The following is a 15,825-nucleotide window of genomic DNA, read 5'->3' on the forward strand; positions in this document are numbered from 1 at the left end:
AATTAAATCAAAATATAATTATATTGTAATATTATTTAATATATGCATTAAATTTTTATAAGATATAAAACTATTTTTATTTTACTATAAAATATTTATTAAGATATACTTAAATAATATTTATAAATAAAAAAATATATATTATATAATACTATTAAGTTACAAGAAAATAAATAAATTTAATATTAATTTAATTATATAAACCTAATTTTTAAAAATTAAATTATACTGTAATATTATTTAATATATGTAATCTCAAAGTATTATATTTTATAAGATATAAAATTATTTTAATTTTAATATAAAGTATTTTATTTTCAAAATAAACATAATATATATATTATGTTTATTTTAATATATAGTCTAATATATTTTTAAGTTTATCTTAAATAAAATACACGACTTAAAATTATTTTTTACAAACTTGATTGAACATGGATAATTCTTTTAGGTAAAATTTTACGTGTATTCTTACGCGAACCAATACGTTCATTTTATTAGAACCAAGTCATGGCCGAGGAAGAGCTAAGGGGCGTGAACCAAAAAAAAATACGCAAAGTTGTACGGTCCGATGAGTAGACTCTCAACTTCCATTTTGTTTTTTTTAATATAAGAAATTAATATATAAATATATTTAAATTCGAGCATTTTGAGTCAAACTCGAGAATATGATTATATAATCGAGCCGAGCCAAACTTGAGCCAAGGCTAGTTCGAGCTCGGCTCAACTCGTTTACACCATCTAATAGCGGACAAGACAATGTCTCTCCCAATATTCCCAAAAAAAAAAAAAAAAAACTTATCTTGTACGTGTTTATGTAAACTCTTCTTTAGCTTGTTGATATGTTTATCTGATTTTGGGTAAATTTTTTGTTTATATATTTTATTTTTGTTAATTTTTTTTTTAAATTTATTTTATTTTTTAAATATATAAAATAGAAAAATGATAGAAAAAGATATCAAATAAAAAGTTATATTGTATTTTAATATATAAAAAGAGTGATAGAATATAAAAAAGTGAAATAGATAAAAATATTGAGTTTTGAGTAAAAAAAAAAATTATCAAATGAGCTCTAAGTCTTGTAAGTTTATATTTATAAAACTCTTTAAAGGAGGGTTCACAAACTAATAATTTATCTTTTTAGACAGATTCAAACATTTTTATAAATTTGAAAATATCATATTCATTTAGTAGATATTTTATTTTATTTTATTTTTGGTATAGATCTTCAACTTATTGTCAGATCTATTAGTTATTTAGATCTGAAATTTCTGGCTACATTTTTAAGAACAGTAGATCATATATATTTTGGGAGAGGTTGGGGGAGGTTTCACTTAAGGAAGAAGGTAAAAACTGAAAGAAAAAAATACAGATGTTCCTTTTTATATTATGACTGTTTCTTTTTTATATTATGATCACGAATATGGTGATTATTTACATTGATGCTTAAGTTGTTAATAAATAATGTGATTACTTAAACTCAATACCTTTACGATATTTATCATTTGAGAGGAACATAATGTCCTAAATAAGCCTCGAGATGATATATCCATCAATGACAACTTATTGGTGGTTTCGTAATGGTAAGATTTGCAGATAAAATAAAACACGGTTTGGATGACTAAACCTAGTAAGATCAAGATGACAAGGAAGCTCAAGCAAAGCATTTCTAATATTTTGCACCACAATGAATCCTCGGCCACGACATATTGTTGGTATGTAATTTGAACCCCAACAAAGAATACCTGCCACTCTCATTTTACCCTTTATCAAACCCTTGCTTTTGATCATTGTTTGAATTCCATACACATCCTCCAAAACTGCAATAACACTTGCTAGATGCCATATTATGTTGATATAGACAAAACCTATCAAGTATAATAACACCATGAAAAATAGGATGAAAAATGATATCGCCTTAAGCGAGACAAATAACCCCGATAAGATAAAGACAATGATAGCCACAACATTATACATGAAAAAATGACAAAGTTCCATAGGAATGTGACAATGAGCATTGTCCAAACCCTAGGAACAAACAACTTTCGTCGTGAGATCATAGAAAGAAGGCATATCCTTGGACTGTAAATACACACAATCATGTAAATAACCGCAGAGGTTGAGAGGAGGGAAAGGAGAAGGAAGAACACGAAGTACAAAATCTTGACGATCCAAAAGACAAACCATGCATTCAGATGAGATCATGTCTAACAAATCTACGTACTTCTCAGTGTCAACTCGGGTTTGATCAGTGGAATCTTGGTTATGAAGTTGTAGCGTGCTGCTTCGTTGACGGGATTAAACAGGTGATGGAGATTATAAAATGTAACTAAGGAAAAGATGAGAAGAATAATTCTGATTGTGAATAAGGAAGGGATGAAATCCCAAAATTAAGAAGAATATGAAAGTTTTATTAAATTAAAAAATAGTATTTATTTTACAAGCTTAATCCATTTATATATATTAAGAGTAAGGATATTTAAGTAATTATGGAATTTTCAAGTAATTAATAATAAACAATGTAATTAAAAATGTTATGTTATAACTTCAGTCGTTGAATTGTCTTCATCTTTATCTTGACCGTATATTATGTTATTAAAACATTTAGACATTAGGTTTAGACCTTATGTTTGGCGTCGTTCGAATTCGTTTTTTTTTTTTAAAACCCAAAGTAATTATTACAAACAGGCCGTACATACTATTTTAATATTAAAATAATAATTTCCCTTTTTTCCTTATTTATCCTTCCTTATTAATTACAGTTTTTCTTCTCCCAGTTTTTCATCTTCTTCCTCTAAATATTTAGTATTTAAAATATAAATTTAAAATGAAAAGGGTATTTTAATCTTTTGGAAATTGTTTTAAGTGATGTGATGAATAAGATGTTATTGATTTGAAAAGTGATTTGGTGGAGATTAAAAAAAACTTACAAGAACAAGGCATTTGTTAATGTCGTAACACTACTCCCTCCATGAGATGTAAGACGACCGCGTCGCCTCCTACGAAGTCCCTTTGGTTTCCATCTGAGATTGGAAAAATCAGAATTGATTATAGAAACATCTTCCCAACAAATATCCAATCTATCTTTCCCTTCACTTTGGACGAGTAATTGGCGCACCGTTTCTCCATCTCTCAAGGTAAGTCTTTCTTCTAAAATCGTCTCTATTCAAAATCGGTTCTTTTGAGGTCATCTACGTTTGTCTTTGATGCATGATTTCCAATCATTTTTTTGAGCTATGACACATGAAAGACATTGTGAATACGAGTATGCGATGGTAGTTTTAAACGATACGATACATGTCCGATTTTGCTTGTAATTTTGTAAGGCCCATAGAACTTATGTTAAAATTTTATGTGTTTGTTTGTGTGAGCGTGATTTGTCTGTACAGTTGATATTTTAAGAACACCATGTTTCCTATTTTGAAAAATACCTCTTTATGTTTTTTATCATACTATTGTTTCATTATATTTTGTGCTTCTCGGAGGTTTTGTTTAACTAATTGGAGATGATGTTCTTTTACTTGTTGAGTTCTATCTAGATTGGGGACAATTGCGTCTTCAGCCAAATACAAGACATGCACTGGTGGTTCCTGGTTGAATACTAACTGATATGGAGACATATCACTTGTAGAATGAAAATTGGTGTTATACCACCATTTAGCTAGGGATAACCACTTACTCTATAAGTGTGGTCTTTGGCTAATCATGCATCTTAGGTAAGTTTCCACACATTTATTGACTATCTCTAGTTCACCATTTGTTTGAGAGTGATAAGTTGTAGATAGCTTTTGTTCTGTGCCCTCTAATTTAAGTAATTATTTCCAAAAAAACACTTGAGAAAATTTTATCCTTGTCTCTAGTAATACTTTTTGGCATACCGTGCAGTTTAAATATGTTATCAATAAAAACCATAGCAATTGAATAAGTTGTATAAGGATGTGTAATTGCTATAAAATGAGTCATCTTAGATGGTTTACTATAACAAAAATTGTAATTTTACCTTGTGATTTTGGAAGGCCCTCTATAAAATCTATAGAAATATCAGTCCAAATATAATTAGGAATTGGAAGGGGTTAAAATAATCCATTGGGGAGATGTGAGTTAGGTCTGTTTTGTTGACAAACTTAATAATTACGCACATATTCCCGAATGTTTTTTGTCATACCCTTCCAAAAATAGGCGAGTTATATTTTCTTTGTGATTACATGTACTCCAGAATGTCCTCCCACCGACGATGTATGAACTGTTTCTATTATTTTATTTCTAAGATCCGTGTCAAATACTATTACTAGTTTGTCTTTCCTTCTAAAATAATTGTTGGTATACAAATAGTAAGGGTGATTGTCTAGATCTCTCTGATATCAATAATAATATTTGTAAGATTTGAATCATTAACCCATAATGATGAAATAGTATCTGAAAAGGTGAATGAATAGTGGAAAGAGTTCAACAATGACATTCCACTCTTGAGAGAGGATTTGCAACAATGTTTTTTTTATAGGTAACAAAAAAATCAAACACTATAAGTTTATACAACCATTTTTTATGGCTAACTTTGTGTATTCTCTGTTCCAATAGATATTTCAACACTTTATTATCAATTTTGACTATGAAAGATTTAAATTGTAGATATGATTTCCATTTTTTCACTGCCATAATTAATATAAGTAATTCTTTCTCATATGCCATAATTAAGAAGTTTATTATTACGAGAAAAAAAACTTACTTATGAATGTTATGGGCTGCCGTTTCTGAATTAAAACAGCCCCCATACCAATATTGTTTGCATCTGTCTCTACAATAAAAGTAATGTTAAAATCAAGTAATGCCAAAACTGGTGGAGTACACATCGTTGTTTTTAATTTGTCAAAAACTTCTTGGGAGATTTCAGACCATAAAAAACTATATTTTTTTCAAACAATTAATTAGTGGTCTAGCAATTAAACCATAATTACATATAAATTTTCTATAATAGTCTGTTCGTCCTAAAACCTCTTAGCATTTTAATTGTTGTAGGGATTAGGCTAATGTTTCATTGTTAACAATTTATTAGGACATGCTTCTACTTCTTCAGTTGAGATAATATGACCTAAGTACTAAATTTTTAGGCAAAATAACACTTATATTTATTTAGAAAAAATGTATGTAGTTTAAACTAATCGAATATGAGTTAAATGATTACTCCAATTTTTGTTATACACAAGAATATCATCAAAAAATAAACAAGACAATTTTTTGCAAATATGGTTTGATATTGTATTCATCGTACATTGAAATGTAGAATGAGCATTTGCTAGACCGAATGACATGACTAGAAATCCATATAACCCTTCATGAGTTTTAAATGTTGTTATGTATATCTTTTGGGTTAATACAAATTTGATGAAATCCAGATTTTAAATCAGGTTTGGTATATATACAGCTAGCATGAAGTTTATCAAGTAATTCCTCTATAATAGGTATATGAAATTTATTTTTAATTGTCATGCTATTTAGTTTCCTATAGTCTATACAAAGTCCTCGACTTATATCTTCTTTTAAACTAAATTGATAGGTGCTACAAATGCACTGTTACTAGGTTTAATTATACATTGTTTAGACATTTTTAGAATTAGTTTTTCAATTTCTATTTTATCTTTCATTGGGGCGTCAAAGATTATTAAACCGATTTTTTTTTTAACTTCCCCTTAAGCATATCCCATTTTACTATCATATTAGGGTTTAACATTGATATGTAGTTTGTATACCACATTTTTGTTTTGTCGATAAAATGCAATCGAGCAATTCTTGTATTAATATTAGGAGGGGTATCATCAACCGCGACAAAATATATGATGAATGTATCCAACCATCCACATCTTTTCCTTCAAATTTGGGAAATTATTTTTAGACTTCAGCTGTTGGATTGTCTTCATCTTCATTTTGACCGTCTATTGAAACATTTAGACATTAGGTTTAGAACTTATGTTTGTTAATGCCGTAACAGAAATATCTCCGAGAAGAGAAGATCGAAGATTTGGACATGGGCTAAGACGATTATAGAAAAGGGAAGGATGAAGATGACAACTATTTGGGTGAAGACCTTTCACCATGAAGTAAATTATGCTGAGAGACTCAATGAAAATGCCCAAGAGCCCAATGAAGTGGATTTCTTCTTGTCCCCTCTATCCATGTCAACAATGGCGTGTGAAGAATTGATGGCCTTTTAGGTGATAAAAGGAGATCCAGATAATATGAATGTATTATTGAAGATAAAGAGATGATAGTGGACTTTCAATTGTCAAATGAAAATGGCGTGCAATGGTGATAAAGTATTATTCATGTGAGAAAGAATAATAAGACATTGTTAATTGTTCAAATAATAAGATCATGGAAAATATACTACTACCGAAATGAAAGAAATTCGCAAGCATATACATCGGGATCGGGATTAGTCGTATGTTTACTTATAATAACAACTTATAAGTATTTGTGAAACTAATTATTTTACACATTTTGTTAAAATTAATAATATTTGTTATAAATATCTTGATATACAATTCAAATATTTGTTTTTATTAATTCTTGATTTTAACTCTCATTAAATGAATTTAGTTTTTAATAAAAAAAATATTTAAAAATTTATTTTATAAACATATTATAAAAATAAAAAGCACTTGACCCCAACATAAATAGTTTAGTTTGTTTCTTTTTTCCTTTTATATATATAAATAGATATATATCTAGTTCAAAAAAAGAAAGAAAGTCAGTCCATGGAAAGTTTTTTTATTGTAAATTTTGATATTTTGTATTTAGATTTGCACATTTTTTAGTTTTATTATTTATTATCTGTAAATTCATGTGATGCATGTTCTGTATTCATGAAGTGAATCCAACAAATTCGGTTGGGTATTAGGGTCAGATCGGATAACTTGCCTGAGTGGTTTCAATTTTGGGTCTAAATTTGGTAAAAATGAATTGTTCAAAATTAGTTAAATGTAATTTTTTTAAATAGATTAAAGTTTGTTAGTCAAATTGATGTGTTAAAAGACTTTAAACTGTCAATAACAAATACTAAATGATGCAAATATATTCGGTACAAAATTAAAATGGAAAATAAAAATTGGGTCTTAGGCCTTGTTCGGATTGGAGTTTTTGAAAAAACCTAGAGAGGGAAAAAAGTAATGATTGGTGATGATTTTGAGAAAGTGATGATTATTTTTTGTAAAAAGACTTAAAGTGTATTGATATATATATGAATAAAATAAAATAAAAAATTGAAATTGAGGGTATTTTAGTATTTTGATTAATGAAATGAGTGATGTGATTGTTAAGAAGTGATTGATTAGAAAATTGATTTTAGATGGATTTTAAAAAAAAAACAAAGAGAACTAGCCTTTTGTTAGAAAAAATAATCATGTTGAAAAAACAAATTTTTTTTTTTTCAATTATATTGTTTTAAGTTAAGTATTCTATTCAAAATGCTACAAGTGAAAATAAAATCATGGAGTGTTCTAATTAGTCAAATCTAATCAAATAATATGTAATATTAAGAAAGTATATAATAGCTTTTGAATAATGCTTGGTTACCATATGATTCATATAACAACATTAAGACCTGGCTAGCATATACTATTATTTCATTCAAATGAAAAAACTGAATTAATTAAGAAGAATAAATAGGATAATTAAATATAAGACATCATCATCTTCAACATAATAATGATGGTTAGGCCTCCAATCTCCATTTTGGTCAAAGAAAATAATCAAATTTCCAAGTCCTTCTACAAAAAGGAACAAGAAGGAAAGTCTTTGTTTTTTTCACTAACTTTATTTATTAATGTTTAGTAGGCCATATCAACAAAACTTCTTTATAAAATACTAAATATTAGGGTAAATAAGTGTAAAACCTATTGCATAATCGATTAAAAGTTTTAAGTTCGATTTTCACTAAATGGAAATTGTGACTTTAGAATATCAGGTTAACTTATTACAAACGAAACAAAAACTCCTCAATTTAAAAAAATAGTTAATGAATTAATGTAATTAATAGACAAGTATTATGTATGCATGGTATGTTGATTAATCTTAATTGGATAATGCGATAAACTATATCACTTTTTTTTAGGGTGTGAAGAACAAGAAATGACTTTTTGTTGTAGATTTATTTCAATGAACTATTTGAATTGAATAGATTAATAAAATTATATTTGCTCAAATAAACTTATAAAAACGACATTGTTACGGAAAAACAAATGTTGTCCTTAGTATTGATATAAATAAGAAACAAAATTTAACATTATAAAATCTAACTAATTTAATTTACCTAATTGGTTGGAATGAAAATAGAATGACAAGTTGTTCAATTAGAAGATAATTTTACTTAATTTATTTTAATGTTTTTATTTTTGTATTTGTATCGTACTCAACTCGTACACACTTAGATGGAAATAACATTGAACTTTTATTTGATATTAAAAATGACTTTTATTGAGGTGGAATTTATTAATATTCGTGATGAGCCTATTATATTGAATAAAATATTATCTAAAAAACTTAAAAGTCTTCTTAACTATGTGTTCAAATTATTGTATATTGAACATTGTAAGTGATATTGCTATGATAATTAGATTAACTGTGAACATTAAAAAAAAATTATATTTACGTTAATGATTGCAGGTGACCGATTCCTTTACTTCACAAGGATATTTATTTGAAAAAATTATTAGAGTCGGTCGGTGAATTCTTTAATTTTCTTAAGAATTTCCGAACTTATTAACGTTAGTTTATTGTTTGTTTGTACACAAACATTTTGGTTTATATTTTCAATTATTATTTCTCGAATAATTAATCTCGATTGTATTTTTTATATATTTTGTAACACTTTGTATGCATATGTTTTATTCCCTTTGTCATTAGAATTAAATACTCTCATTTATTTCATTATTTTTCAAACAAAACAAAAAAAAATCTGATCATATCTTATTTGATTCAATCATATAAATTATTTAATAAAATCTAAATTTTAAATATAAATAACATTATAATAATTTAATCAATTAAACACACGTAACAATAATTCTTTTGTAAAACCAACATTGTTATATATATTCACTTTGGTAATTTACATATTATTCTATGTTATTATTGACAGTCTATCCTAAAGTCATTATTATTGGTATAGTAAGAAAAGTCAAATGAACATTTCTTAGAAGAAAAAAAAAGGTAAAAAATAAAAAAGATCTTTTAATTTAAAGAGAGAAATTAAATAAATTAATTTTGCCATGTGTACTACGTACAGCAATGTCCAAACCCAGCATGCATGTTCTGACCTCTTCCAGAAATTGATTGAAATTGGAGTAATACAAAACCGTGAAATCCGGACATATATTTAATTTGATGTTTATCGTTTGATTTTAATTTCCACTATTAGCTAGGCCTTTTTTTAAATTCAAATAAATAAATAATCATTTCTAAAAGTAATCACACAAAGGTTGTGGATTTGTTCCATTTTAGTTATTTAAATTATTTTATTTTATATTATGAAATATGTATTAATATTTAATATATATATATATATATATATTGAATTATTTAATTCACTCTCCCACTATAATCACATATCACAAGTATTAAAAAGTGAGATTTTCACCCCCTTAATTCTCATTAATTATCTTGAAAATTATGTATTACATATTACAGTTAAAGTTAAAATCCAAACTCTACTTCAAATTCTAAAAGTTTATTTAAAAAAAACTATTATTTATATATAATTAAATATAAAATTAGTTAACAAAATAATAATTATATAAACTATTTTATTTAAATAATTAATATCTTAATTTTAAATTTATAAATATAAATTCAATTTATTTTATTTTTTAAAAAATCCTACAATCTTAATATCACAAATTTAAATAATTAAAATTGATTTCAATTAGACTCTTTATTATATTATCATATATAAAATTGTAAAATTTTAATTTCTTTTTCTAATATTTTAAGAAGTTTAAGTGTAAATTGATCTTTTAAAAATTACTCATACCACTAATTGAGTTTAAGTATCTCCCTCTCACATTTATTTCAAAAAAAAAATAAATTGAAGATTAATAAATCATTTAAAGTTCATAAATTAAAATTATAATCCTTCCTAAGCTTAACACCATGACTTTCAAGTTCCAACTAACAAGAAAGTTGATTTAATCAACCCTAAAGATATAAATAGTCTTCTTTTTTATGTTTGGGTTATCTAAAAATAATCACAAATAATCCAACAACCCATAATGTACACATCATTATCGCATTAATCACATTTTCAAAATCAATAATTAAAGTATAAAAAAATATGTTTAATTATATATTCATATAATCCTACATTTAGTACATATATACAAAATCGGTTGACATTCATGCATATTGCGGAAAATAAGATCCTATCTTAACATCTATTCAGGATGTTCATAAATTTAGCGATTAAAAGCATTATTGAAAAGGTGATATCTTTGATGCGTGAATTCGGTATATCTTGTAGTATAAATGATGAGAGTCCCACGTGTTGCTCCTCTAGTTGGTCCACACGAGCTCGTCAAAATTCAGTTGACTTCGACTGCTAGGACGAAAGAACAACAGAAGCAATCTAATTGTTTATGAGAAAAATGAGTTTTTCAATCACTACTTCTCTCTCCTAGATCCCTATTTTAAGTTGTTAAATTAGAGAGTCATTACCCGTTTTGCAAATTAATATTCATGATAAACGTTTTATTTCCTAAATAAAATTTATTTCAAATCATTATATTCATAAATAATTTGATATATCATGTTTCCATAATCAATTTACCATGGTTAATTATTTTATTTCATAAATAAAATATTATTTCTATCATGTTTCCATAATCAATTTACCATGGTTAATTATTTTATTTCATAAATAAAATATTATTTTTAATTTTAATAATATCTAATATATTATTAATGATTGGATTTCATTCACATTAATCTATTCGGTCAACTTTAAGTGTATGACCTCATAAGACCCAATTATAACAGTTATGGGTTTAACCTCATTAATTGTAGTTGGCTTCTAGCAAAGCACTGCGACTCTAACATAATCGGATTAAATTATTACCGTTAATTGTCCTATCCAGGTTTAGTCATTGCACATTAAATTAAAAGACATATTTCCTTTAAAATTTTGGTCTAAATTAAATTAAATTTATGATATAATTAAAGTAATGAATTTAATTTTTATTTAAAACATTTTAAGTTAAAATTATAATATAAAAAATGAAACATAAAAGTTTTATATTTTAACAAATAATAATATAAAAAATAGAAAAATTGACATGCATCAACTAGATGATTTTCTAGGAAATTCATATAACTAGACAGATAGTGATGTGAATTGTGATGAGAAGATTTGTGTGTTGATTATTTTGATAAAAATAAAAAAGGAGGTCCACACGTATTGGCAATATTCATTCACATTGTGGAGAAAAGGAAAAAGGTATCATGAGAGAGTTCCTAACTCGTCGTGTATGGAGGGAGGGGAGGGGGGGTCCCCCCTTCTGTTCTGGACATTGGACATTGGGTTTAATTTCTAGTTGCTAATTGACTTCTCAAACTCAAACAGAGAAAAAAAGAAAAATAGTACCCACCAACCTCCTCTGCACTAAAAAGTAAAATAGGGAAGATCATGGGTTGGGACCTTCCTTCCTTTCTATTCATTATTATTATGCATTTATACTATTTTGTATCAAATTTTAAAGACAAGTCAAAAGGCACTTGAGTATACCATACAAATAAAATCAAACAAGTTAACAAAGACAATTTGCTAGCTAAAGTCATATTCCAATTTGAATTATTTAGATAGCTTAGTTGGGTATTAGTTATAAATGTATTTTAGATAATTTGATGAAATAACTTCTAAGTATTAATATTTAATAAAATATTTTAATGAAGATTCATAACTCAATGATAATAGAATACAATCTTTATGTTCATTGGCTTAGTTAGTAGTAGAGTAACCATGTCTTTATGCTCATTAATTAGTTTGTATTTCACATTACATTATTGTTGTGTGTAAATAGATTCTTAAAGCTAAGCTTAATGATTATAGAACCTAATTCTTAACAAGACCTTAACATATATTGTAAGAAATAAAAGGGGTCCATTTTTGGGTTAATGTGATGGGTTAAGAAAGAGGGTAAAAAGTAAAAAACAAAAAATGATGGAACGTTTGACAAGAGAAAAGAAAAGAGAGGGAAGGGAGGGAGGGAGAATGAATGTGAAAGGTGAGAAAGAGAAGAAGACATTGGGAAATGGGGGAGGAGATTTCGCTGCCTGCCTGTTGTCTGTCTGTCTGTCTGGCTTGCCTGTTTTACTTTGCTTTGCTTAGCTTAGCTTTGCTATGCTATGCTAGAGGTTGCCTGCCTCGGTCGTCTTTTGGCTGTAGAGCAGACAAAAAAATATTGTCAGCATCAACAACAAAACAATGGGTTACAAATAGCCATCATCATCATTAATAAAGTCTGGATTTGATGCTCTTTCTTTGCTACACACAGAAATGACATAGCTTCCAAAAAAAGGCAGGCAAGGAGTGATGGTAGTGCATGTGTAGCTCATTCATCTCTGCACCACTACTATATTAATGTACCTACAAACCTAGCCCATTGCCCATTACCCATTACCTATTACCCATTACCCCATGGCCTCTCTCCATTAATGGGGCATGTCATCTACAACTACTATTATGTCCTAGACCCCCGCTCATCACATGACTCACCTTCTCCCATGCAAAACACACACATCTATTCATTTCACACACAAAAAAAATATCTAATTAAATTTTTTACCTTGGTTTTGAATAAAAAAACTTTTTTTACTTCATTTAAAAAATAAAATAGTTTTTTAGTAAAATTCAAAAAATACTCAATATCAAACCAGCTAATTTGGTTATTTAAGCATTTTTTTTGAGTTTAGATTAAAAAAATATGTTATTTCTGTTTTTAATTTGTTAAATTAAACATTTGATTGTTAAAATGATATTAATATATGATTTTAAATAAAAAAATATTTTAATAATTAAATTAATGAATTGAGTTATATGATTAATGGAATAAGTATAAAATAAAAAAAATTTATATTAATATTAGGCCTTGTTCTTATTCAGGTTTTCAAATAACCCAACAAAATCAATTATCAAATCTCTCTTTTATCTATCAAATCAATCAATTTATTAACCAAAATACTAAAATAATCTATATTTTAAATTATTATTATTTATTTTATTTATATATATGAATACCTTTTAGGTATTTTTACCAAAAAAACTTCATCATTTTTTCAAAATTATCACCAATAATCAATATTTTTTCCCTCTAAATTATTTAAATAACTTAAAAAGAACGATGCCTTAGCTAGATATGTAATAAAAGGTACTAAAATAAAAGTTAAATAAAATATTAAAGATGTTTAATAATAATAATAATGAATTAATTAGGCCTACCCAGTCAAATCAAATCGGGTTGATCCCTAATTTATTGCTCTTTTTCAAATGACAATAATAATAATGGGTGAGAGGAAAAAGGGATTTCTAGTTTCCTGTCCTAAAGAGAAGGACTCTCCCCCTTCCCTTTTTTCAATCCTGCCCAATTACCATTCAACCACGCCTCTTTCTTTTCTTTCTTTCTTTTTACTATCCGTTAATTTCTTTCTTTTATATATATATATAATAACTACGTACCCTACCCTAGCGTCTTGTTCAATGCCCAAATCAAACGTCTCGTCTCTTTTCCTCTTCATCTTCTCTCTTCAGACTCACCAGAGAAAGTGAAAGGTCCCTCGCTCGTCTTCTCAATTCTGCTTCTGCTGTGCCGCTGCTGCACATCTATGGCGATTCAAGCTCAGATATATAATTCAGATTATAATCTACCTTTAAATCTCACTCATCATAACAATAACAATGCCCTAGCCTCCCATTTCAACAAACAACAATCCATGGAGATCGATTACCTCATCAATTCACAGGTACATACTCTTTCATTCATTCATTCAACTTATCTCTTTATTATTATTATTAACCTTCTTCCTTCATTCATTCCTTCAAAATAAACAGAACGAGTTATTGAAACAGACTATACGTCAACAAACGAACCACCAATTAACGGCGATCTTAACAAGATACGAAGCGAATGCAACCGTATTATTGAAACAAAAGGATGAAGAAATCGCGAAAGCTAATACCAGAACGATGGAGCTGGAGGAGTTTTTGAGGAAAATAGAGATGGAGAATCAAGGATGGCAGAGGATTGCTATGCATAATGAATCCGTGCTTGTTTCTTTGACGAATACGATTTCTCAGATGAATGAAAACGCGGATCTTAGAAATAATAACACGATTCAAGATGAGGAATCTTGCTGTGATGAACGATTTGGAGAGAATATGTTGATGATCTGTAGAAGATGTAATTCACGATCTTCTTCTGTTGTTTTCTTGCCTTGTAGACATCTTTGTTCATGCGTTCCTTGTGAACAGTTTATTGGTTCTTGCCCTGTTTGTAAAATGGTAAAGAAATCTATCATACATGCTTTGATTTAATCTAATTTAATTTAATTTAATTTAATTCTTCTTTCTTTTTGACCCTTTTCATTTCATTTTATTATTTAAAGTTTAAACAATATATAGCATATTATATATTGAACTTGTAAGTTAGAAAGAAATATTTATATACCTTATATTATATTATAGAATAAAGTGTTGTTAGATAAGGTCATAAGGCCAAGTAAACTAGTTCATACATATTATTTATTCTCACATCTATAACTATAGCAAATATTGTCTCTCAAAATTGAAAGAATAATATATGGATTACAAAGATATTTGTTTGTTTGAGAATTCATTAATGTAAATGGCAACCAATTGGTTATGATATTAATTGGTTACCTTTTTTTTCTATTTTTTTTTTATTTTTATTTCAATATAATTCACTATTCTTTTTATATATTTATTAAAAAAAATTATCAATATTATTTTTATACATTCGTTTTATTGAGAATTTTCTTATTATTTTTTTAAGTTTACCTCAAACTTTTTTCAAGTCCACTCCAATCAAAATTTTTAAGTCATTAAATTACAAATAGCCCACAATAAACCTCTCCATTGTCAGTTCACCTTTTAGTAATACCTATTCATATTATAACTAATTGGTATTATTAGCTTAATACTGATGGGTAATGTTCAAATCGGTATTTATTGAATTTGATTACCGAGAGCTTCTAGTGATCGATGAAGATCGTATTAAATTCATTCGTTATTTTCTATACCGATTGAAAATCAAGGTATTATCAAACTGTTTTTGGTATCGAAGTATTTTTTTTACTAGTGGACTTTATTAAGTAAGTTTTTTTGAATTATTTTAGTTAACATGAATATTAGCTTTCTACTTTATCAAAGAAAGAAAAGAAAATTAAATATACCTAAAATAGCATAAGTGCCAAAAATCATGCCATAATAATATTTAAATGATAAATATGTTTTTAAAATAAATTTTATTTTCTTCATTAACTTTAACTTAAAACATCTCTTAGTGAAAATGAACCTTACCATTGTTAATAACTTTGACCTAACTCTTTTTATTTAAACTAAAAAGTGAAACAAAAATAATATACATCTCACAATTGTCATTTTTAAATTAAAAAAATTACATGTATCATAATTAATATAAAACAACATTTATATCATGTTTTGAATACATGATTAGGAAACTTAATTTTTTTTTGCTATATCTATAATTGATCTAAATATATTAAAAAAAAAAAGTATAACTAATTAATTGATTTGCTTTAAGT

The 15,825-nt window shown here is 26.9% G+C and overlaps 1 protein-coding gene across 1 annotated transcript; it reads left to right on the top strand.

Annotated features, from left to right (window-relative positions):
• Window positions 1-13,748: 13,748 nt before the first annotated feature.
• Window positions 13,749-14,581, top strand: LOC124916683 (E3 ubiquitin-protein ligase BOI). Its single transcript, XM_047457433.1, has 2 exons — window positions 13,749-14,004; window positions 14,093-14,581. The coding sequence occupies exons 1-2, from the start codon at window positions 13,867-13,869 to the stop codon at window positions 14,573-14,575; spliced, it is 621 nt and encodes a 206-aa protein (XP_047313389.1). The 5' UTR covers window positions 13,749-13,866; the 3' UTR covers window positions 14,576-14,581.
• Window positions 14,582-15,825: the final 1,244 nt, after the last annotated feature.

This window comes from Impatiens glandulifera, chromosome 9 (assembly GCF_907164915.1).
Source record: "Impatiens glandulifera chromosome 9, dImpGla2.1, whole genome shotgun sequence".
Classification (NCBI taxonomy): Eukaryota; Viridiplantae; Streptophyta; class Magnoliopsida; order Ericales; family Balsaminaceae; genus Impatiens; species Impatiens glandulifera.